At 41.9% G+C, this 25,598-nt stretch overlaps 1 protein-coding gene across 1 annotated transcript in view; it reads right to left on the minus strand.

Moving 5' to 3' along the window:
* Positions 1 to 25,598, minus strand: part of LOC121544748 (ral GTPase-activating protein subunit alpha-1-like) — a 117,895-nt gene that overhangs the window by 85,324 nt on the left and 6,973 nt on the right. The window contains exons 2-9 of the mRNA XM_045209109.1: positions 6,496 to 6,606; positions 6,302 to 6,351; positions 5,215 to 5,272; positions 4,540 to 4,583; positions 4,152 to 4,329; positions 3,753 to 3,868; positions 3,163 to 3,301; positions 2,633 to 2,847 (exon numbers count right to left, since the gene is read on the minus strand). Coding sequence (XP_045065044.1) covers positions 2,633 to 2,847; positions 3,163 to 3,301; positions 3,753 to 3,868; positions 4,152 to 4,329; positions 4,540 to 4,583; positions 5,215 to 5,272; positions 6,302 to 6,351; positions 6,496 to 6,606 — 911 coding nt within the window. The remainder of the gene's footprint in view (positions 1 to 2,632; positions 2,848 to 3,162; positions 3,302 to 3,752; positions 3,869 to 4,151; positions 4,330 to 4,539; positions 4,584 to 5,214; positions 5,273 to 6,301; positions 6,352 to 6,495; positions 6,607 to 25,598) is intronic.

Consider the following 25,598-nt stretch of genomic DNA (forward strand, 5'->3'; position numbering starts at 1 on the left):
ACTCCAACAGAGCTCCTTCCTAAGCAACAGGAGGAGCTGGAGAGGCTGCGGGACCATCGAGGAGTGTAGAGGAGACCCTGCGCAGTAGTAAGGAGGTCCAGAAGAAGGCAGAGAAGAAGTACAAGGTGTTGGAGAACAAGATGAAGAAGGCGGAGGCAGAGAGAGAGAAGGAACTGAAAGCTGCTCAACAGAAGCTAAACTCTGCTAAAACCAAGGCTGATGCGTTCAGTAAGAAACTCAAGGAGAGACAACAGGAGGCTGAGTCCCTGGTCCTAGAGTTGGAGGAGTTGAAGAGAGAGCAGTCTGGCAAGCACCACGGCAATGCGGACGCCCTCTCCCGGCGTGATGCCTTCTTCGCTGCCTTTACCCCGACGAGGACGTCGGTCCCGAGGAGGGGGATGTGTGATGTCACGAGAGGCTGTGTCCTGGAGGGACGTTACATCCCCTGAGGTGGCTGCAAACCCAGACAGCTATGGCTCCATCTGCTGGTATGGTCGGGAACTCCACCCCTCATGGCCAATCTTCCCACGCAGCTGAAACAAATGAGGAGCTGATGAGCTGAAGGTTGGGGAAGGGAAGAGACACAGTCTCCAACCTGGGCTCTCTGGAGGACAAGAGTGCTGCACGTCCACTTCCATGAGGGAATATAAGGATTTGGAGATACTTACCTTTGGGAAATACTCACCTTTGGATATATGCACCTGTGGAAATACGTGAGAGACATTTGGAAGGACTTTTTGCTGGGTTGGCCACTAGCTGCAACGTGGACTACAGTAAGGCTGGGGAAAAGTTATCTGAGCGAGTGAGAATTATGATTTTGGATGTGGAAGAGACATCCCTGAACTGTTAACCCTTAAAGAGCCACAAGAGAACAGAATTTTGTTATATTTTCGTTAATTTCCCAAGACCTATAATAAAATCCTTGTTTTGTTTGAACCTTGTCTCCTTGCACTACTTGAGCAATCCCGCTGAAAGCTGTGTAGCCTCTCGTGACGTCACAAGACATATTATTTCACTGTATCACAATTCTAGTGGGTCAGAAGTTGACTGTGCCTTTAAACAGCTTGGAAAATTCCAGAAAATGATGTCATGGCTTAGAAGCTTCTGATAGGCTAATTGACATCATTTTAGGTGTACCTGTGGATGTATTTCAAGGCCTACCTTCAAACTCAGTGCCTCTTTGCTTGACATCATGGGAAAATCAAAAGAAATCAGCCAAGACCTCAGAAAAAAAATTGTAGACCTCCACAAGTCTGGTTCATCCTTGGGAGCAATTTCCAAACGCCTGAAGGTACCACATTAATCTGTACAAATAATAGTACGCAAGTATAAACACCATGGAACCACGCAGCCGTCATACCGCTGAGGAAGGAGACGCGTTCTATCTCCTAGAAATGAACGTACTTTGGTGCGAAAAGTGCAAATCAATCCCAGAACAACAGCAAAGGACCTTATGAAGATGCTGGAGGAAACAGATACAAAAGTATCTATATCCACAGTAAAACGAGTCCTATATCGACATAACCTGAAAGGCCGCTCAGCAAGGAAGAAGCCACTGCTCCAAAACCGCCATAAAAAAGCCAGACTACGGTTTGCAACTGCACATGGGGACAAAGATCTTACTTTTTGGAGAAATGTCCTCTGGTCTGATGAAACAAAAATAGAACTGTTTGGCCATAATGACCATCGTTGTGTTTGGAGGAAAAAGGGGGTGCTTGCAAGCCAAAGAACACCATCACAACCGTGAAGCACGGGGGTGGCAGCATCATGCTGTGGGGGTGCTTTGCTGCAGGAGGGACTGGTGCACTTCACAAAATAGATGGCATCATGAGGAAGGACAATTATGTGGATATATTGAAGCAACATCTCAAGACATCAGTCAGGAAGTTAAAGCTTGGTCGCAAATGGGTCTTCCAAATGAACAATGACCCCTTGCGTACTTCCAAAGTTGTGGCAAAATGGCCTAAGGACAACAAAGTCAAGGTGTTGGGAGTGGCCATCACAAAGCCCTGACCTCAATCCTATAGAACATTTGTGGGGAGAACTGAAAAAGCGTGTGCGAGCAAGGAGGCCTACAAACCTGACTCAGTTACACCAGCTCTGTCAGGAGGAATGGGCCAAAATTCACCCAACTTATTGTGGGAAGCTTGTGGAAGGCTACCCGAAACGTTTGACCCAAGTTAAACAATTTAAAGGCAATGCTACCAAATACTAATTGAGTGTATGTAAACTTCTGACCCACTGGGAATGTGATGAAAGAAATAAAAGCTGAAATAAATCACTCTCTACTATTATTCTGACATTTCACATTCTTAAAATAAAGTGGTGATCCTAACTGACCTAAAACAGGGAATTTTTACTAGGATTAAATGTCAGGAATTGTGAAAAACTGAGATTAAATGTATTTGGCTACGGTGTATATAAACTTCCGACTTCAACTGTATCACAACTCAAAAGCTGTCCCAGAGGCAGTGTTTAATGTAAAGATATAGTTATGCTAACCCTGCATAACTCTGCCTGCATGGCCAACCTGGATGTTTTTTGGCACGCTCTCTATATGATTCCTAGATATAATATATACGTTGTGCTAACCCTGGCAAACTTTCCCTTCAGGTGTGTATACGGTGATTACCTGGATGTTCTTTGGAACAATCTCCCTCTCTCCGTCCACCCCGGGGATGTGTGTTCCAGTGTTGGAGCGTGGCTCCAGCCAGAAGGACACCAGCCAGCGGATGAAGATAACGCGGGCGTTGAGGAGGCTCTCCTTGGTACAGTACACTGCGTCGTTGGTCTCGGGGTCTCTCTTCACCACACTGTAGTAAGGCTTTGGTCTCATCGAAGGAACCTCTGGAGGGGGGACAGACGGAGAGAGGTTGAATAGAGAATGCAGATGTATCGCTATTCCCCTTTTCACACCATTGTGTTGACCCAACCCGTACTGTGCTGGCTTTGATGTTTCCTTTCCAGCGTGGTTCAAGTATATGGTTGATGTATAACCAGGCCAGCTCAGCTCGGCTCAGTAGTATCAAAGGGTATCAATGTACTTCTATGCACACTGCACCACTATAGTAAAATGCAAAGCTAAGAATCAGCTTTACAATGTATCTAAACAAATAACTATCTGTTTCTTTAGCTCATACTGATTCAAATTAGTCTCCTCACCCAGTATGGGATGGTACAAACTGGTCTCCTTGGAGAAGTTGGGGAATATGTGTGGCAGGTAATACTTCTTGAAGTTTCCAAACAGGAATGCAAAGCCCTTCTCGTGGTTGTCTTTACACTTCCACTCCAGACTTTTGGCCTGCAGGGGGAAAGACAACAACAAGAGACCAATGTTAACAAAGAGCATTACAGAAACAGGACCAGAGACAGGACCAGAGACAGGGAGGGAGAGAGCAGCGCAGCCGTTAACTCAGTGTGTGTGTGTGTGTGTGTGTGTGTGTGTGTGTGTGTGAGCATACAGTACACTGCAGCAAAAGCATGCAGATGCAACTCAGCGTTAATAATGTGTATGAGCTAAACATATGAGCTATGTTGTTGATCCCGTTACATTTTGAACTGAAGTACTGCTTGTGTCCATTTTGGGTGATTTAACATGATGTAAGCAACTTTTCAGGGGATTACGGTCATTTGCATTTGCCAATCTCAGCATGCAGACAGACAGATGCCCATCTCAAAAGGCTCGCTGGTAGGTAGTAGGTAATATTGCATCCCATGCATGTTTACAGTGTTAGTAATTAAGGGAAGAGTACCTGGTTTACCATGTATTTCAGAAGAGCCTCCAGAAAGTATCCTGTGAGGTCTTCCTGGGCTTTATCCCCTGACTGAGGAGGGACCAGGGGACTGATCTCTTCTGGAGTCACTTGAGCTGAAGGAATGGAAGAAGAAGCTAAATAAATAAACGAGGAGATAAAAAGAATGAAAAGCACAAGAATCAGCCCCATGGGAACATCAGCCCCATGGGAACATCAGCCCCATGGGAACATCAGCCCCATGGGAACATCAGCCCCATGGGCTTGAATGATAATTAGGTTTGACATTGGCCATATGAGTTTGAATCTGAGATATGTTTACGCTGCATAACAGTCAACCTCAAGATATTTCCTAATAACTACAGTCACTAGCAAGGTGATAGGTGTAGAGATACTAACTCTCCTGGAGGCTGTGAGGGGGGTTGACCAGGTTGGCCAGGGTTCGAGGGCCCAGCTCTGACTGGGGAGATGGGAAGCCAGGGATCAGGCAGGCAAAGATCCATAGCTGCTCTCTCAGTGCGTTGCCCTGCAAGGCCTGCATCCATAGCAGGAACAGACGCACACCCTCCCTTCGGATCTACAGGGGTTGAGAGACACAGTCAGGAACATACTAATAGAAATATAATCTAGCCTTTCTATTTCTAGGAGCATACTATTACCAAATACCCATAGCAGTCAACACCATTGCGAAAGAGGAAGATAACAGCAAAAACAGAAGTACTACATGTAGAGAGGCAGGTTGGCTACTGGAGATGCTACTGACGAATGAAGGACCACTCTGATGTACCTTTAAAGAGTTCCCAGTGTGCAACAGCTTCTTCAGAATGAGGCCTGTGAGGAGACAACAAAACACATTACACGGAATATCAACAACCAGCCAGCCACTACCCCAGCCCTTACCATATCCACCCAGCCCCAGAACAGCCCCGCCCCCAATACTACAGCACATGTCAGAGTTCTCGGTCAGACCTGGTAGACCCTCATCCCCAGGTCCTTGGCATTCTCTGGCTTTCTCTGGGTGGCCTTTGAATCCAACTGCACAGTGGTCTCAGTGCAGTGGAAAAGGAGAGACCACCTAGTGGAGGGGTGAGGAGAGGGCAGTGCAGTGCAGGGTACTACTCTCATTCACTCTCACTCCAAATGCATGTTACAAATCATGTAGCTACAGTCAGTACTAATACAGACATTGGTAAGGGAGGAGTGTGTGGGCCACAACATTTCACTTAGGGCCCCCAAAACGCTAGGGTCGGCTCTGACTGCATGTGTGGATATGTATGTGGGTACACAGACCCGCGAGCCACTGCAGCCCCTCATGATGAGTTCACCCCCATTAAAGTTTTTCTCATCCCTGATCTAGAGCAAAAAACCCACTTTCCCAAAACACGTGCAGGCTCATCCAATAAAGACGTCCACACTCAATCAATGGCAGCACAACATGTACAAGGGCCTAGTACAAATGTACCTATGCTGTGGAACTGCCATCGTCCTTGTATTCGCTCTGGTAGGAGTTGCAGAATTTTCTGTTAACAGAACATAGAATACAACAGTCAGGAATGGTATGAAGGCTAGTGTCAGTTTTACTACCGCGTTTGAAACAAATTAATCCATCTTCATTGGAGAATATAATGGCAATTGTCCAAAGAACGTTAGTTGCCTCGCCTCTCTGTTGTGGATGAGGTAATTCAGCCAAGCGGTAGACATCTCTGACTCAATATGAAGAAGACCATGAGGCAACCTGGGAGAGGTGAGGTGAAGACACCTTTCCAGGGAAATCTTTGAAAGGGAGACTAGGGAGACTAGTTTGGCTAATCTCACACATTTCAACACCTGCAACTACTTAATCCCAGTCACCTAGTCTGACACTCTCATGGAGAGGAAAGGCAGTTCTCTCAGGGAAACTTTTTAAATATCACTGGCCTTAGATGTGAGATCAACTGCAGCAGGAAGACTAGGCCCTCCCTGTAAGGAGACTATGAAGATGTAGTGCCACATTACTCATTCACACTGATAAAAAGGCCACTAGCTGTTTGGTAAACAGACACCCATTTTGTTTAGACCAAAAATCTGCCTCTCAGCTCACTGGGTCTATAAATATCACACAAGACAAGACAATGCCTACAGGTGTGTGTGTGTGTGTGTGTGTGTGATCATTTTGAATCTTGAAATCTAAATGGAACATCTTGCTATGGCCTTCAGGCCTCACTGAGCTTGGCCTCCAGTCCATTCTAATAATATCCTGTGGGTGGTCACCAGGCACACGCCTGTATGTGTGTGTGTGTGTGTGTGTGTGTGCGTGTGGACTTTCCATGACCCAACACTCAAGGTCTGGGGGATATTTCACACATGGGGATTGAGGAGTTATCAAGCCAACTTTAGAAAACACTTAGAAAGAAGCACTCTAATTTCTGATTTACAGTAGCCTACACATTAACCTGCTTTCTATGCATTCTGTATATTGTTGACCAATCAAGTCAGAATCCATCCCTCTCAAAATAATTGTGACACTCATTTAAAACAACCCCTCAATATTGCAGAAGTAACTGTCTTACCTCGAATATGAAAAGAATGGAGTCAAGTTCTTCCCTTTGTGATTTGTGACCTGCAAAAGAGAAGTGAATGTGAGGAAGTGTCCGAAACAATACCTGTGACACCATGACTAGCGACTGTAAAACATCCAGTAATAATAATGTGAATATAACATTCAGGCCAACAAACCAGACTATTCTCGAACTTGTATTCTCACCTTTTTGTTTGAGACTGACTTCAATGATGACTAAGTTCTCAAAGAACACATAGTAGATGTGAGAGTAGTACTGGTCAAAGAAATGCTTCAGGTCCCCCGACTCTGCATTTTCTGCAGAGCGAGAGAGACAGAATGAGAGAGAGAAAGAGAGAAAGAAAGAAAGAAAGAGCGAAAGAAAGAAAGAAAGAGCGAAAGAAAGAAAGAGCGAAAGAAAGAAAGAAAGAAAGAAAGAGAGCGAAAGAAAGAAGGAAAGAGCGAAAGAAAGAAAGAAAGAAAGAGAGAGCGAAAGAAAGAGAGAGAAAGAAAGAGAAAGAGAGAGATAGAGGAGAGAAAGAGAGAGGAGAGAAAGAGAGAGGAGGAGAGGGAGAGAGAAATAGGGGAGAGGAGAAAGATGTACTGTTAATCACACAGCAATGCAAACTTTGTACAGCCATTGAAGAGGAGTGTGACAACATTCCACAGGCCACAATCAACAGCCTGATCAACTCTATGCGAAGGAGATGTGTTGCGCTGCATGAGGCAAATGTTTGTCACACCAGATACTGAGTGGTTTTCTGATCCACGCCCCTACTTTTTATTTTTTTAAGGTATCTGTGACCAATAGATGCATATCTGTATTCCCAGTCATGTGAAATCCATAGATTAGGGCCTAATGAATGTATTTCAATTGACGGATTTCCTTATATGAACTGTAACACAGTCAAATCTTTAAAACTGTAAAATTCTCTCTCCTCCCCATGGTAAAATGTGTCAAATTGCAGGAAATTGTTTTATGATGGTCATACCAAGGATCATGTAGACATTTTATTTTGAATTTTAGGACACCTTTAAGTATAAAAAAAAATATATATAATTTTTTTTGGGATGAAACATTGAATTTGGTCTTATTGCTATTAGCACATAGAAACGCATTGAATAACAGATTCATACAAGGAAAAACAGTCAAAAAATACATCAAAAGGAAGTTTGTTTTGAAGTGTCTGTCCGATATCTGAGAGATATAAGAAAGATCAGGAAATTATTTATATACTTTTTGACCATATTTAACCCCTTTTTTTGCCACTAAACTACTTCCACCTTTTTTTTTTTAACTGGTACCGGGCTACCTTCAGACGAGTCTTGTGAGGCTTGTGGGCGTCCTAGAGCAAAACCGACATGTACGTGTTCGTGAGAATCTCACCTTTCCATAGAGGGGTCATAATTGTTTGCCGAACGGTTCGGACACTACAGACGTTTTCACGAGAAGACCGGTTTTCGGGATGTCTCCTGGTCTGACAAACACAGCTGTAGCTCTGCCACCTGTGGAAGGCCGACATCGGCGGATGCGGTGGATTGATATGCAGCCCATGCTAAAAACCGATATCACTAGCTTAATTGGTCTACAGACAATACGCAAACAGGGCCGACAGAGCGTAGCGCAGTGTTGCAATGTCGTTTTTCGTCACAAAAGTGTAATCCGCCCAGTCATTCGACCTGTAAATTGAGACCCGACATGTCATTCCTTGCGAAGACTGAGGGGCAGTATTGAGTGAGTTTTTTGCAAGCTTCCTTTTTTCTGCTTTTATTTCGAGAGTGGTGTTTTGGACAGCTCAGAGACAGAGCAGAGCCCTGAGGGCCCATCTACAGGTGGTTCATAGCCCCTTGATTCATCATCTCCCCGGCCTGGTTCATCACCTCCCGTGCCCCTTTCCCCAACGCCCCTTCTCACCAAAACCCAATGTACCGACCAGGCGCACCGTTGCCCTCTGCCCTGCAACTCCATCAACCTGCGCCCCATCTCCCCGACCCAGGTCCAATGGCCGGAAGAGGAAGACAGCTGAGGATCCTTTGGACAGTGACATTATGCAGCAGATTGATGACTTAAAGAAACAGAGTTACAGAAACGGAAGCAAAGGCCGTCTATGACGTCACGGTACAATGGATGGTGTCTATTCCTGCTGATCAATGTCTCCCATTTCTCAGGGACATGATGATGTACTTTCACTGGACCATGGATCAGTACTGTGTCCGCTCTGTCCACTCTCGAGGGAGACAGAGTCTCACCCCAGAAACTGGTGTTGTGTGCTTTTCTTTTGTTATTCACTGTGTTTTTTATATATTGACTTATTTCCTCATTCACATGTTACTGGCATTTACTTTGTGTCTTTTCTCTTATTTCCCCTTTCATCACACTTTCACCTGTGTATTACATTGTTTTACATATCACTATTTTCCTCGTGATAGTAAATAAACATCTAAAAAGGTACGCAAATGTATTAGCCTGGTTATTTGTACTTGTGGCAGAAAATATTACTGTTTTCAATCAGTCACTCAGTAAACGTGTACTGCTTTGCACATGAGCTATGTAGATGATGTTAATGTCTTGGGGGTCTTTATTGTCTACAGCTGGACACTAACCCATGTACCATGGCAGGAAGGTCTCCATTGAAAGGCCACAACACATCACCATGCACAACCCTGTTATGTAGATGAGGTTAATGTCTCGAGGGTCTGTCCTTATTGTCTACAGCTGGACAGCCATTCTCACCCATGTACCATAAAAGGAAAGTATTTGATGAAAGGCCACTACACATGACACAAGGTTAGGTAAATGTCTTGAGGGTCTAGCCTCCAAACAAATATGAAAAATTAAAACAAGGATGAAGTGACTGTCATTATGTTAGTCTTTATTGTGATTTGTAAAGCGTGAATAAGAAAGACAGCTAAATCCAAACAGCAAAACCAAGCGTGTAGGCCCACATGTCATAAACAGACATCGACCAGAAGAAGAGAACGTACATGCGTACATGTTTTCCAAAGCACACTCCAACGTTTACATGTTTCTTGGGTCCTGCAAGTCTCCACTCTCCTGGACGCAGGTCCTCAGTGGTTGTGGAGTGGTCAACAAACGTGGGGTGGATGTACCGTGTTGATGACTGTGTTGTCAATGACTAGTGTCTGTGGTGCAAAGCTAATTGTGGAGGGCCATGCAGGCCTTCACAATGGTCTCTGGGGCAAGCTCAAGGGCTCTTCCTAGGATCCTCCATCTTGCAGCAAGGATCCCAAAGCAGTTCTCTGAAATTCTTATGGCTCTTGAGTGGCGGTAGTTGTAGATCTTCTTAGTGTCATCGAAGGCCAGAAGAACTTTTGAATAAAATAAGCATTTCCATTAGTATTGAACAGGAACATGAAGGTTATGAAATGTTTACTGCTTTGGACCCTATTCTCTTACTAAGATGCCTGTTCACTTTTATGCATATCATTACAATGTCTATATTGGTATAATTTTCATATCATATGTATATAGTCACATGTATTTAGCGTATCTTACCTGGATATGGTCGTGTCAGGTTTACCCTCAGAGGGAATGCCTCGTATCCCATGAAGACATATGGGCTCGGTGTTTGGGTCCCCAGCAAGCACTCTGGCCTTGGTAGCGGCAGCTGGCCTGCAATGAGTTGGGAGCCGAACTTGCTTCGTTGAGAAGATTACCGCATCTCCCTCCTGACCATATGCGCCCACGTCGATCACAGTGAAGTGGTACCTTGCATCGCAGACTGCCGTCAGGACCATTTGAGAAAAAGCCCTTGTAGTTGTAGTACTAGCTGCCCGAGTTTGCCGGAGCTCGGATCCAATAATGTTTTCTGTCGACAGCTCCTGCACAAAACTGATATTTCAAACGATCCCCAAAATCTCTGGAGATTGCTGCCCATTTTGTAGCAATTGCAATTCAAAAAGAGACATGTTTGCTTCTGCTTCTGTGGCTAAAAAGTAGTGTTGTAAAGCACATAACACCAGACTAGGCTGGCATGTAGCTAGCTAGCTAGTATTTGTAAACAGGCATAATACCGGATCGGAAGTTCAAATGTTGTCACTATCTAGAGTCAAAAAGAGTGCCTCGGCCCCTTTTGCTTGGTAAGCTCGCACGGAGTGGAGGTTGTAGCAGCCTTTAAACTGATTTATATGGGGACTTTTTTATCATTATGCTAATTAGATTTCCACAGGGGCACTGATATCAACTCTAGGGGATTAAAACAGCAACAACATAAAAAATATTACGCTAACTTTGCTACCGCTGCTGGAAAAAATAGTTGAATTAGCCTTGAGGGTCTGCTGCCCAGAGCCTTACTAACTTCATTTACACACTAATCAGCCAGGGAGGGTCTTGTGAAGGACACCGCCAGGATAGTGTTGATAAGCCAGCCAGAGGGAAAACAGAACAGGAAAAGAGAGGCACATGGAAGCATGCATGTCCTCCTGTCTTGTCCAATCTCCCTGAAGCCTGGAGAATCTCAGGGAAGAGGCTTTTAAATCCCCTGTGACATCATTTAGGCTACCCCTGTAATCCTGAACAGAGCTAGAGAGGAGAGATGGAGAAGTCATGGGAGAGACAGGAAGAGAGGTTGTGTGATTCAGCAAAGTAAGATACTTCCAAAAGTTATTTTTTTTCTCGTCTGAATCACAAAAAAAATACTTGGCCTAAAGCAGCAACTCAGGAGGAACCATTTAAGAAAACTCTCTCTCACAGGTGCCACACACACACACACATAGGTGCCACACACAGACACACAGGTGCCACACACAGACACACAGGTGCCACACACAGACACACAGGTGCCACACACAGACACACAAGAACACACACAGACACACAGGTGCCACACACAGACACACATACTTCTCTGACCTCTCGGTGCTACGGAGCATATCTCAAATAACTGATGAAAGAGACTCAGTGAACTGCAGCCAAGAAACACAATTCTGAGACTCTGATTTTTCACTTTAAAATGTATGCCAAACAAAAAACAATGACTGCAAAGTTAAACAAACCCTACTACTCCATGCACAAGGACAACATTGAACAATTTCCACAGAAACTTTTACAAAAACACATTTATTTGAAGAACAGTGTAGATGCAAGGTTTGGTAACAGAACAACGGTTTGTGCTGTTTGTGCGTCATTCTGTTCCCAAACTTTGCATCTGCACTGTTCTTCAAGTGCAATCATAGTTTTTTGTTTTTTGTTTGACTTGCATTTTAAAGTGAACAACCTGAGTCTCAGCATCATTCTGTTACTGTGGAATTGCCCAGTACCATTACACAAAGCTCAAACACCTCTCCTTAACAACACTGTCCTCTCTATGACAGTCCATCTCCATCACTGCAACACCTCTCAGCTCAGCACGTGACATATCCAACCAAACCAATATGAAGAAAAAAGAAATTGGGCCAAAGGTCCTAACTAATCCTAACAAATTTTGACATGGCTTGGCTGAAGAACTTCACTTGTCGACAGGTAATATTCCTATCTACCAAACTGTACACACAGATCCAAAGAATCCTAAAACAGAAAACCTCTTTCATAATCCAGCTTCCTCAGTTTGCCCAGTTGAGGGCCAGCCTAGCTTGGGGAATGGGGGCATGTTCTTGTTGACTTGCTCTGCTGAGATAGCAGCAAGCCAAGCAGCAGTATTCCAGTTCCAAAATAGAACACTCGGAAGAGAAGAGTCTCTTTATCAGAAAGAGGTAGCATGCGTCTGAAATGGCACCCTATTCCCTATATACAGAGCTGTGAAAAAGTATTTGCCCCCTTTCTGATTTTCTCTATTTTTGCATATTTTTGATACTGAATGTTATCAGATCTTCAACCAAAACCTAATATTAGATCAAGGGAACCTGAGTTTACAAATAACAAAACAAATTGATACTTATTTTATTTATGTAATTAACAAAGTTATGCAACACCCAATTCCCCTGTGTGAAAAAGTAATTGCCCCCTTACACTCAATAACTGGTTGTGCCACCTTCAACTGCAATGACTGCAACCAAATGCTTCCTGTACTTGTTGATCAGTCTCTCACATCGCTGTGGAGGAATTTTGGCCCACTCTTGCATGCATAACTGCTTTAACTCAGCGACATTTGTGGGTTTAAAGCATGACCTGCTTGTTTCAAGTCCTGCCACAACATCTCAATGGGGATTAGGTCTGGACTTTGACTAGGCCATTTCAAAACTTCAAATGTTTTGCTTATTAACCATTTTCATGTAGACTTGATTGTGTGTTTTGGATCATTGTCTTGTTTCATGACCCAGCTGCGCTTCGGCTTCAGCTCACAGACAGATGGCCTGACGTTCTCCTGTAGAATTCTCTGATACAGAGCAGAATTCATGGTTCCTTCTATTAAGGCAAGTCGTCCAGGTCCTGAGGCAGCAAAGCATCCCAAAACCATCACACTACCACCACCATGCTGGACCATTGGTATAAGGTTCTTACTGTGGAATGCAGTGTTTGGTTTTCGCCAGACATAAAATGAGACCCATCTCGTCCAAAAAGTTTAGTCAAGTTTGCCAAAAAGCACCTGGAAGCACCTGGATGATCATCAAGACTCTTGGAATAATGTTCTATGGACAGATGAGTCAAAAGTATACCTTTTTGGACGACAAGGGTCCCATTATGCCTGGCGAAAACCAACATTTTAAAATGTGTATTTTTCCATATATAGACACACCCTGTGTTTTAATAAAATCAACTATATGTACTGAGCTTGTCTGACACTTTAAGCACGCTGTTTGATTAAATAATTAAGACACACAAATGACTCAAGAGGGAGCCAGAGATCAAGATAGCCTAACTAGAAGAAAGATACCTGTTCCCAACTCTCCTCCTCCCGCTGCTGCTGGCCTTCGCAGATCCTGCCGTTACACTCCTGAAGTTGCCGGTAATAGGCAACACCAGGCGTCGGCAACCTTTTCCATTTGGAGTGCCAATTTATCTTACCATTTCTACCGATCTGCGTATCAGTTATGATTTGCATATGCACATTTTTGTGGAACAGTTTAATTTAATTTATAATAGTCTTTGTAACTCAAAATCATTGTCATGTGGTTAATATAAATTACATCTAAAATAAAATTATACAAATCTAAAAGTAACTTCTATTGCCATTGCCAACTACATAAAAATATCATACATAAAGACAGCAAATAAAAACATTGCAGCCTGCAGGTAGAAAATATCCTGATAAAATGAAATATCCTATAAATCACATTGGCTACGCATGTCTGTCTGCAACCAACCTTAAACATTGTATCAACTATTAACTGTATCTGGCTCGAAGCTCCAGCTAGCAAACTTGCAACATTGTATAAAATACAGCTGTAGGCTATTTGAGCAAGGGATAAGAAGTAATCAGGTATTTTATGACATTTCCACTGGATTAGAGCATTAAATTTTTCCCTTTCATACCGAGTGGTTATCGAAAGGAAGAGAGCTGGAATTAATTGTCAAATACAATGAGTAACTATTGTCATTCTCAATGGGTTCTATAAACAGAATTTGTTTACTTTCTGTTTGAGGTGAATATTATATATATATATATATATATATATTTATTTTTATTTGTTTTATTAGAAGCCCCACAGCTCATTAGTTGTGGTGAATTAAGACAATCAGAAATACTACCAGACATCCCCAAATGGGCTCATTTATAGGCCTACATTTGCACACAGGTCAGGTAGCACGTCCTTACTCAACATTGAACGATGCGCTCCAAACAAAAGACAATGAATAAATTGTCAAAACTCGTAAATGGAAGGAAATAAACCTAAACTTATTTCTCACAAATGTAGCATAGGTTGTGAGCTCTGCAAACAATGTGTCCACTCCGACAATGAGAACGGTACACGACTGTAATAATAATATATTGAATGCATTAACAGAAATACCGTAAAATGGAGGGAGAGAGCGCATTCTGGAGAGAGATGTGCATCTTAGCCACACTACCCTTCTTGGACTGTGGCATCCCCGCGGCCTCCTCAATGGTTTAATCCACTGAGACAGGCGCGAATCAGACAGCCGTCTCATATGCCATGACATTTTTTGTATCTATTTGCAACTGCTCGACTAAAATAAATCTCGGTCGACCAACAGCCTATCGACCAGTCGACTAAATGGGGTCAGCCCTAGATGGCGCCGACAGATATGGCAGCTCTGCTTCTAGCTCCTAAGCAACATTGCAGTATTTTGTTTTTTTTGTGTGTTATTTCTTACACTATTAGCCCAGAATTTGTTTTGTGTTATTACAAACAGCCGGAAATAACTTTTCAATATCTGAGTGGCGGTAACTCACCAGCATTATGACCACGAATACGACTTTCCCAAATTGGATCATTTGTTCGTACCACCCAGGGCAATTTAACTTATTCCAAAGGCTGCTCCAAAACACAGCCGGCGGAGAAGAGGTATTTGGAGTGGACTTCTAGTCCGACTCAGGAGGCATGCACACCATCCACCGCTTCTGAGTATATTACTCGCTAATGATCAGTCTCTGGATAATAAAGTAGACGAGCTCAGGGCGAGGATCTCCTTCAAGAGAGACATCAGGGATTGTAACATACTCTGTTTCACGGAAACATGGCTCTCACAGGATATACTGTCCCTGTCCATACAGCCAGCTGGGTTCTCAGTACATCGCACAGATAGGAATAAAGAACTCTCAGAGAAGAAGAAAGGCGGGAGTGAATGTTTCATGATTAACTTCTCATGGTGTGATTGTGATAACATACAGAAACTCAAGTCCTTTTGTTCATCCGACCTAGAATACCTCACAATCAAATGCCGACCGTATTACCTACCAAGAGAATTATCTTCGGTTATAGTCACAGCCGTGTAGTATATTCCCCCTCAAGTCGATACCACGACGGCCCTCAAATAACTACACTGGACTTTATGCATACTGGAAACCACATATCCTGAGACCGCTATCATCCAGAAGACGAGGTCAGTACAAGTGCATCAAAGCTGGGACCGAGAGACTGAAAAACAGCTTCTATCTCAAGGCCATCAGACTGTTAAATAGCCATCACTAGCCTGCTTCCACCCGTTTACGCAACCCTGCACCTTAGAGGCTGCTGCCCTATATACATAGACTTGGAATCACTGGCCACTTTAATAATGGAACACTAGTCACTTTAATCATGTTTACATACTGCTTTACTCATCTCATTTGTATATATTGTATTCTATTCTACTGTATTTTAGTCAATGCCACCCCGACATTGCTCAATCTAATATTTATATATTTCTTAATTCCATTCTTTTACTTTTAGATTTGTGTGTATTGTTGTGAATTGTTAGATACTACTGCACTGTTGGTGCTAGGAACACAAGCATTTCGCTACACCCGCAATAACATCTGCTAAATATGTGTATGTGACCAATACAATTTGATTTGATTTGTGTTTTCATTTTTGCTATGGAAAACATACTGTGAAACTGGCCCTACTTTTTAACCCAAATCTTTGGCCAAAAGTAGTGCACTACATAGAGAATAGGGTGACATTTGGGAAGCACTCTTAGTGTGTGGAGAGGCTGGCCCTTCTCTCTTTGGTCATGTTTACATGAAGACTGTAGTCAACAACACTGAATTCTGCCAAGTCTTGTCTACAGCACATGATCCCACTACTGTGATTAGGAACACTGACTGGGTCCAACCATACACATTGTCTGTCTGAGTTTGTTCTTTTGACATGGTGATGGCACTGGTCCCATGGGCCATTTAATGTTGCCGCCACTATTTCAATGTAATTTCCTGTCCTAGAGAGGAAATGCACGTTTAGGTTCCACCTCCGAAGAATGACAAAGGCTACTTATACATGTTCACGAACTGGGTGTGGGAATTTCCATGTGGAGCTGATGAACAACAACAAATAGGGCACTGACAGCTGTCAGTGTATCTAGCTAGCTTGCTATCCTGCTAACCTTATCTAGCTAGTTAATGCTAACTGTTGTTGCTGGGGGGTTCTAGGACAGTAAAATACTATTTGAGTAAAAGTCTAAAAGTATTTGGTTTGAAATATATTTAAGTATCAAAAGTAAAAGTATAAATAATTTCTAATTCCTTATATTAAGCTAGCCAGACGGCACCATTTTTATTTTTTTATTTACGGATAGCCAGGGGCTATCTCCAACACTCAGACATCATTTACAAATTAAGCGTTTGTGTTTAGTGAGTCCGCCAGATCAGAGGTAGTATGGATGACAAGGGAAGTTCTCTTGATAAGTGTGTGAATTTGACCATTTTCCTGTCCTGCTAAGCATTCAAACTGTAATGAGTACTTTTGGGTGTCAGTGAAAATGTATGGAGTAAAAAGTACAATATTTTCTTAAGGAATGTAGTGAAGTAAAAGTTGTCAAAAATATAAATAGTAAAGTACAGATACCCCAAAAAATGACTTAAGTAGTACTTCAAAATATTTTTACTTAAGTACTTTATACCACTGTATATACAGATCTTTGCCATAAGGGGCATATTGTAACTGTCATTTGACAGACTTGTAAAAGTGTGCTTTAAACAATGTACATGTGTTGATTGCTAGGCATACAAATAAGATTATTTCTTGACACATATGAAACTAGGTCTAGGATCAATGACGTGACGTGCATATTTTGGTGTCCAAATGAAATATTTTCCAAAATCAACAACCAATTTATACACATTTTATGTTATGTAACTATGCCCTTTCTCTTTTATTGAGTCCTAAAATAGTTAATGCTTAAATGTGAAAAATAAGTCACTTTCGGTGCTCTAAAGTTCAAAAAAGTCATACTGTCCGAAGACAAAAGCAATCTATATAAATGTTAATAAAATATCTCAAATCATAACAAAACGGTCAAACGCTTATTCTGGCATGATTTATCAAGGGTCTATTGCACTATATGTCTGTATGGGTAAGACAGTTTAGGCAGAAAGGTTTTAAATACCTTAAATACTTTTGTCCAGAAAAATTGCCTTCATGATTATCATTCGGTGCGACCGACATAAAGTCACCATTTTGGATCAAATCACATGATGGTACTCATGTGACAGGATGTGACATAATTAAGATGCCTGTGAGATACCCATTGGTTAAGAATAAAGGTTAGCAAGTCTCTCGTAAATCTTTGATATGTTTACATTTCCACTCCCTGTCAGGTTTTACCCCAAAAACCAATTAAAATGTTGAATTATCTGAAAAGCTTCTATTTTATTTCGATACTGAAGATACATACTTGATGTCAAAGTCAAGTGTTCACATGGGTGCATAAGCAGTTGTCTTTCAAACATGTTTATGTGAGAAAAGTAATACGGTGTAACCAAAATGATCATTTGGAGTCACCAGAAATTCCTGTTACACCATATAACTAAACGGTTGTACTGAATGATGTCAATATGTTTGTCTTTATATTAGGTTATCTATATATATTTTTTGTACACACAAATACATAATATCTCCTTTTAAGTAAAAACACACGTTTTTGTAGGTTAAGGGTGTTTTATGTCAGTTTTTGCTTTTTTTATAGTATAGCACATCAAGCAGCTAATACTAAAAATAAGTTTATGTAAATAACTACTATCCTATCTATCTATCTATATTAATTGAGAGTCAATTTGAAGATGCCTTTATCGTCAGGACACAGATTACTGCTGACTCAGTTGCAAATTGACCACAGAAATCCAGGCGTTCCACTTGGGGGAGTAGACAGCAGGCTACGATCCATACAAGTGTTGTGTACACATCAGAGGGAAGCCAGTCCTACGCCACCATATCTGACTCCCTTAGACATGATGAGAGAGCAGTATGGGCTCACCTGGAGCCTGTCCTAAGAGATGTCAAGAACAACAATGCACAAATCATGACACTCCACATGATGACCGATGGTCCCGTCACCCAATACAGAAACAAGAAGAACATCTACCTACTCAGCACTCTGCCATATATCTACGGATTCAAATAAATCACCTGGAACCTCTCTGAAAAGGCCCACGGGAAGGGGGCACCAGATGGCGTGGGTGGGGCTGTGAAACGTTGTGCAGACAAACACATTCAATGGGGGCAGAATGTGCAGACTCCCAAGTAGCTCTTCGAACTACTCGAGAAGAGTGGATCGAGCATCAAGTTCTTTTGGATTACATATGTCACTAAGCACGATGAAGCTGTGCCAACCAACCTTGCTGGAGTCAAAGGAACCATGAAATTGCACCAGGTCACCTCCACAGTAGAAGGGAAAATAAAACACCATGAAGTGTCTTGCTTCTGCAGCAGACCAAGCAGTACTGTGGAAGTGAACTTCAATGAAGAACACCATCAGGAGAACACCATCACTGAGGAACAGCAAGATGAAGCTGCAGCTGTGACCAAGTCAACACTTGCTGAAAGTCTAGGCAGTTTTGTCATTGTCAGCTACGAAGATTGCCCCTTTGTAGGCCAGGTGCTGAAGGTGATTGGGGAGAAAGTGCAGATCACTTGTATGCAGCAGCATGGAGTGAGGAATGTTTTTGTCTGGCCCTCTGAGCCAGACATTACGTTCTACTATGAAGGAGATGTGAAGTCAATGATCAGTGAGCCCGAGCCCTTCAGCTCAAGAGCATACCGGGCTGTCCGACACAGACTGGGCTGCTTTCTTGTCACACTAGTGCAACAACACTAGTGCAACAACAAACACTGTTTTAAGATTTACAAAGTTGTTTGGACCACGGTAATTATTTGCTAGGATAATAATTGCTTGTCAATAAATTAAATGTAATACAATGGCAATCCGGGATATATGTTAAAATCCTACGTAAGAACTGCCGACATTATTACGCATATTAATTGATCATGATGGAAAATAAGATATGCAAGATATTTGAATAGATATATATTTTTAAATAGTTATATATAGAGGTGACAGCATTGGAAATGCTTTTGGCGGTTAATCTGCTTCTGTTTTGTGCGTGGCACTGTGTGCTGTTTTAGATGGATGGGTCCTGGCCTCTCGTGGCCCTAGGGATCCGGAGGGATGTGGGTGGGATGCCGATCACTGGGATGACGGCTCAACTTGGAATGGGGAGGGGCTTTAGCGGGGGAATTAGTGGAGAACAATTGAAGGGATACTTAGTAGCAATGCAAATATCATGGTACAGCTATATGGACACTAAATCCGTTTTTTTTTTTTATGGTAAATTTACAAACATATATAATGATAAAGACTTGAAACTTGTATCTCATTATGGTGTATGGTGAAATAAGTATAGCCAGTTATAATTGTAATGGCTTAGCTGATAACAAAAGAAGAACAATATTTACATGGCTCAAAGAGAAGGAATATAATATCTATTGTTTACAGGAAACTCATTCAACAATTGTAGATGAAGTTGCGTGGAAAAAGGAATGGGGGGGGTGAAATATACTTCTCCCATGGGCAAAGAAATTCAAAAGGGGTGATGATATTAATTAATAGTAATTTCGATCCGAATGTGCAAATTGTCCAAATAGATACGCAAGGTAGATAGATTATTTTAAATATGTTATTGGACAATAAACAGATATGTCTCATTAACATTTACGGACCAAATAATGATGATCCACACTTCTTTGACAATATATATAATAAATTAACCCTGCAAGCAATTCAAGACAATATTATTATGGTGGGGGATTATAATACTGTTTTAAATAGCTCAATGGACCGTAAAGGAAATCACACCACAAACAATCACCCACATGCTCTTAAGGAAATCGTGAATGTCATGGATACATTAGAACTACCGTAATTTTCGGACTATAAGCCGCGCCTTTTTTCCAATTTTTGGACCCTGCGGCTTATATAACGATGCGGCTAATCTATGGATTTTTACAGCTAACGGCCACTAGAAGACCTCCTAAATCTATGGATTTTACAGGTTACAGTCCACCAACTTTAAGTCTATGGGCTCTATGACCGGTCCGCGCCCCCCACCTTTAAGCGGCGGGCTCCAGCAGGAAAAGCTGGAGGCCGGAAAAGAGTGAGACAGGTAGCGCGCAAAAGTAAAAGTGGAACCGAGAGTGGTACGAGAGACAGAACGAGAGACAGAACGAGAGCAAGACAGACAGACAGACATTACGAGAGCGAGACAGTTTGTGCAAAGGAAGTTTTCATGCACAAACCCTCATTATGGAAAACAAACGTAGAAATGCATATGATGCAGCTTTTAAGTTAAAGGCAGTCAATCTGGCTGTCAAAACATCCACGATCATTAACGGGTTCCGAAAGGCTGGACTGCTGCGTGATGAAGAGGAGGACGCCGCCACAGCTGAGGCCCTTCAGAGGCTGTTCGATTCCGACAGTGACGAAGAGGAGTTCGTTGGTTTTGAGAGCGACAACGAAGGAGAGAGGAGAGTGGCTGACGAAGCCACCCTGAGCCTGTTCGTTTCCGACACTGAAGATGAGGACTTTGGTGGTTTTAGTACGCAGGAAGAAGACGGAGATGAGGATTAATGACTTGACTTTTCTGGTTACAGCCGTGTACTGCACCTTTGCCTAAAAGATGAAGACGAGGATTAATGACTTTTCTGGTAGGCTGATTACCGTATATTTTAAGCAGCCGTGTTGCTGCAACTTTAGGCTTACGCGCTTACTGTCGTGTTACAGGCACTTTATTTTGCACTTTCAAAAAAACACATTTAATTTAGCCATTGATATTGCCTCGTCAAGCGCCGTAAGCTTTGTTTTTTGTTATGGTACTACTGTAGGCTATAATGTAGATAAATATTCAAAGATGTGCACACTTTTTCAAGGTTTTTCAAAAATAACCAAAGTTAAGTGGTTAAATGATTGTGACGCTATTAACTAATTTTGCTGGGGAACCCCTAGCACTCCCTCAAGGACCACTGGTTGAAAACCACTGCTGTAGATCACTGCCGTGTATAGCGCTGGGAGCGCACCGTTAAGTTTGAAAGTTGAAAAGTTTGTGTGTCTGAAACGCTATGTGATACAGTACAGTTTACACAGCACAGTAAATGTTCTGTAGCTACTATTGCACTAAATGGTAACACTTGAATACGTTATGCAAATATGCAACTTGTTTGTTGAAATGTTAATAAATGGGAGCTTCCTCAAGCAGCCATCTCTTTCCCGACAATCCCCTCTGTGCACGAACCCTTACATATGGTAATTAAACATTAAAACACCTGCGGCTTATAGTCCAGTGCGGCTTATATATGTACACATCATTCAATATCATTCAATTTAGCTGCTGCGGCTTATACTCCGGTGCGCCTTATAGTGCGGAAAATACGGTAGTAGATATATGGAGGCTTAAATACCCTGATCTAGTGAGATATACATGGCGGAGACTCAATCAAGCTAGTCGTCTTGACTTCTTTCTTATCTCATTCTCGTTGGCACCAAAAGTTTAAAAAGTGTTGATAGGGGACAGAATGCGGTCGGACCATCATATAATTGGCATATACATTACTCTTCCTGAATTTCCACGTGGGCGAGGATATTGAAATTTAATCAAAGCCTATTAGATGATAATTTATTTTTAACTAGGACAAAGGAATTTATAACTGACTTTTTCCGACATAACATAGGTACAGCAAATCCCCTTATTGTATGGGACACCTTTAAAGGTGCCTTTAGAGGCCATGAATTTCAGTACTCATCTCGAAAACAAAAGCTATTTAGGTCAAAAGAGTTTATACTAACAAAGGAAATAGAAAGTCTAACAGAACAGATAGATGGCAATAAAAACTGTAACATAGAGGCTCAGAATAAATTAGAGGAAAAACAAAAAGAAATGGAGAAACTTATTAAAGAAAGATCAAGTGTAATATATTATAAAAATAAAGCAAACTGGATGGAATATGGGGAAAAATGCACCAAATTATTTTTAAAGCTTCAACATTGGAATGCTACCAAAAAGAGTTTAATGAAATTGGTTACTATTGACGGAGTAACCCATGATTCACCAAATGATATTTTGAAGGAGGAAACAAGGTACTTTAAGCATATGTTTTCATTTCAGTCGCCTCCATCTCCTCTAACTGAAGCTAATTGTAGAGAATTTTTTTCTATTGATAATGTAAAATTAACAGCCAAACAGAAAGACTCATGTGAAGGTGAAATTACAGAGGAGGAACTTCTGGATGCAATTAAAGACTAAGTCTGGGAAAACTCCAGGGTTGGATGGCATACCAGTCGAAGTATACCAAACCTTTTTTGATATACTAAGAGGACCGCTATTAGCATGTTTTAACCACTCCTATGGACATGGTAGATTATCTGACACTCAAGAAGAAGGTCTGATGTCATTATTACTGAAACAGGATACAAGTGGAAAATATAAAGATCCAGTCCATTTAAAAAAATTGGAGGCCCCTTACACTTCAGTGTTGTGATGCAAAAATTCTAGCAAAATGTATAGCGCATAGAATTAAAAAGGTATTGTCAGATATTATTCATTCTAATAAGACAGGATTTTTACAAGGAAGATACATTGGAGAAAATACACTGCTTAAAAAAATAAAGGGAACACTAAAATAACACATCCTAGATCTGAATGAATGAAATAATCTTATTAAATACTTTTTTCTTTACATAGTTGAATGTGCTGACAACAAAATCACACAAAAATGATCAATGGAAATCAAATTTATCAACACATGGAGGTCTGGATTTGGAGTCACCCTAAAAAATTAAAGTGGAAAACCACACTACAGGCTGATCCAACTTTGATGTAATGTCCTTAAAACAAGTCAAAATGAGGCTCAGTAGTGTGTGTGGCCTCCACGTGCCTGTATGACCTCCCTATAACGCCTGGGCATGCTCCTGATGAGGTGGCGGATGGTCTCTTGAGGGATCTCCTCCCAGACCTGGACTAAAGCATCCGCCAACTCGGACAGTCTGTGGTGCAACGTGGCGTTGGTGGATGGAGCGAGACATGATGTCCCAGATGTGCTCAATTGGATTCAGGTCTGGGGAACGGGCGGGCCAGTCCATAGCATCAATGCCTTCCTCTTGCAGGAACTGCTGACACACTCCAGCCACATGAGTTCTAGCATTGTCTTGCATTAGGAGGAACCCAGGGCCAACCGCACCAGCATATAGTCTCACAAGGGGTCTGAGGATCTCATCTCGGTACCTAATGGCAGTCAGGCTACCTCTGGCGAGCACATGGAGGGCTGTGCGGTCCCCCAAAGAAATGCCACCCCACACCATGACTGACCCACCGCCAAACCAGTCATGCTGGAGGATGTTGCAGGCAGCAGAACGTTCTCCACGGCGTCTCCAGACTCTGTCACGTCTGTCACATGTGCTCAGTGTGAACCTGCTTTCATTTGTGAAGAGCACAGGGCGCCAGTGGCGAATTTGCCAATCTTGGTGTTCTCTGGCAAATGCCAAACGTCCTGCACGGTGTTGGGCTGTAAGCACAACCCCCACCTGTGGACGTCGGGCCCCTCATACCACCCTCATGGAGTCTGTTTCTGACCGTTTGAGCAGACACATGCACATTTGTGGCCTGCTGGAGGTCATTTTGCAGGGCTCTGGCAGTGCTCCTCCTGCTCCTCCTTGCACAAAGGTGGAGGTAGCAGTCCTGCTGCTGGGTTGTTGCCCTCCTACGGCCTCCTCCACGTCTCCTGATGTACTGGCCTGTCTCCTGGTAGCGCCTCCATGCTCTGGACACTACGCTGACAGACACAGCAAACCTTCTCGCCACAGCTCGCATTGATGTGCCATCCTGGATGAGCTGCACTACCTGAGCCACTTGTGTGGGTTGTAGACTCCGTCTCATGCTACCACTAGAGTGAAAGCACCGCCAGCATTCAAAAATGCCCAAAACATCAGCCAGGAAGCATAGGAACTGAGAAGTGGTCTGTGGTCACCACCTGCAAAACCAGTCCTTTATTGGGGGTGTCTTGCTAATTGCCTATAATTTCCACCTGTTGTCTATTCCATTTGCACAACAGCATGTGAAATTTATTGTCAATCAGTGTTGCTTCCTAAGTGGACAGTTTGATTTCACAGAAGTGTGATTGACTTGGAGTTACATTGTGTTGTTTAAGTGTTCCCTTTATTTTTTGAGCAGTGTATAAGGCAAGTATTGGAAACAATAGAACATTATGGAAAATCGGAGAAACCAGGCCTGCTATTCATAGCAGACTTCGAAAAGGCATTTGATAAAGTACGACTGGGGTTTATATAAAAAATGCCTGGAGCATTTCAATTTTGGTGAATCTCTTATAAAATGGGTCAAAATCATGTATAGAAACCCTAGGTGTAAAATAGTAAATAATGGCTATTTCTCTTGAAACAAGGTTGTCCACTATCGGCATATCTATTTATTGTGGCCATCGAGATGTTAGCCATTAAAATCAGATCCAACAATAATATCAGGGGATTAGAAATCCAGGGCTTAAAAACAAAGGTGTCATTGTACGCTGATGATTCATGTTTTCTTTTAAATCCACAACTAGAATCACTCCACAGCCTCATAGAGGATCTAGATACATTTTCTAACCTCTCTGGATTACAACCAAATTATGACAAATGTACTATATTACGTATTGGATCAATAGAAAATACAACTTTTACATTGCCAATAAAATGGTCTGATGGTGATGTGGATATACTCGGAATACATATCCCAAAGGAAATAAATGATCTCACTTCAATAAATTATAATAGAAAATTAGCAAAAATAGATAAGATCTTGCTACCATGGAAAGGTGGGTGCCTGTCAATTTGTGGAAAAATCACCCTGATTAACTCTTTAGTATTATCCCAGTTTACCTATTTGCTTATGGTCTTGCCTACACCTAGTGAACAGTTTTTTTAATTATATGAGAAAAAAATATTCAATTTTATTTGGAACGGCAAGCCAGACAAAATTAAACGGGCCTATTTATATAATGAATATGAATTCGGAGGACAGAAATTATTAAATATTAAAGCATTAGACCTATCACTAAAAGCTTCAGTCATACAAAAGTTATACTTAAATCCGAACTGGTTCTCTAGCAAATTAGTAAGATTGTCTCACCCAATGTTCAAGAATGGCCTTTTTCCCTTTATTCAGATTACAACCGCTCATTTTCAGTTATTTGAAAAGGAAATCATCTCCCAGATATCATTTCTAAAACAAGCCATAGAAAGTTGGTTGCAATTTCAATTTAATCCTCCAGAAACGACAGAACAAATAATGCAACAAATATTGTGGTTAAACTAAAATATACTAATTGACAAAAAAACTTTTTTTTTGACAAAATGTTAAAAAAGGTATAATCTTTGTAAATGATATCATCGGTAGGACTGGTGGAGTTATGTCGCACATGCAGCTAAC

Source organism: Coregonus clupeaformis, chromosome 29 (assembly GCF_020615455.1).
Source record: "Coregonus clupeaformis isolate EN_2021a chromosome 29, ASM2061545v1, whole genome shotgun sequence".
Lineage (NCBI taxonomy): Eukaryota > Metazoa > Chordata > Actinopteri > Salmoniformes > Salmonidae > Coregonus > Coregonus clupeaformis.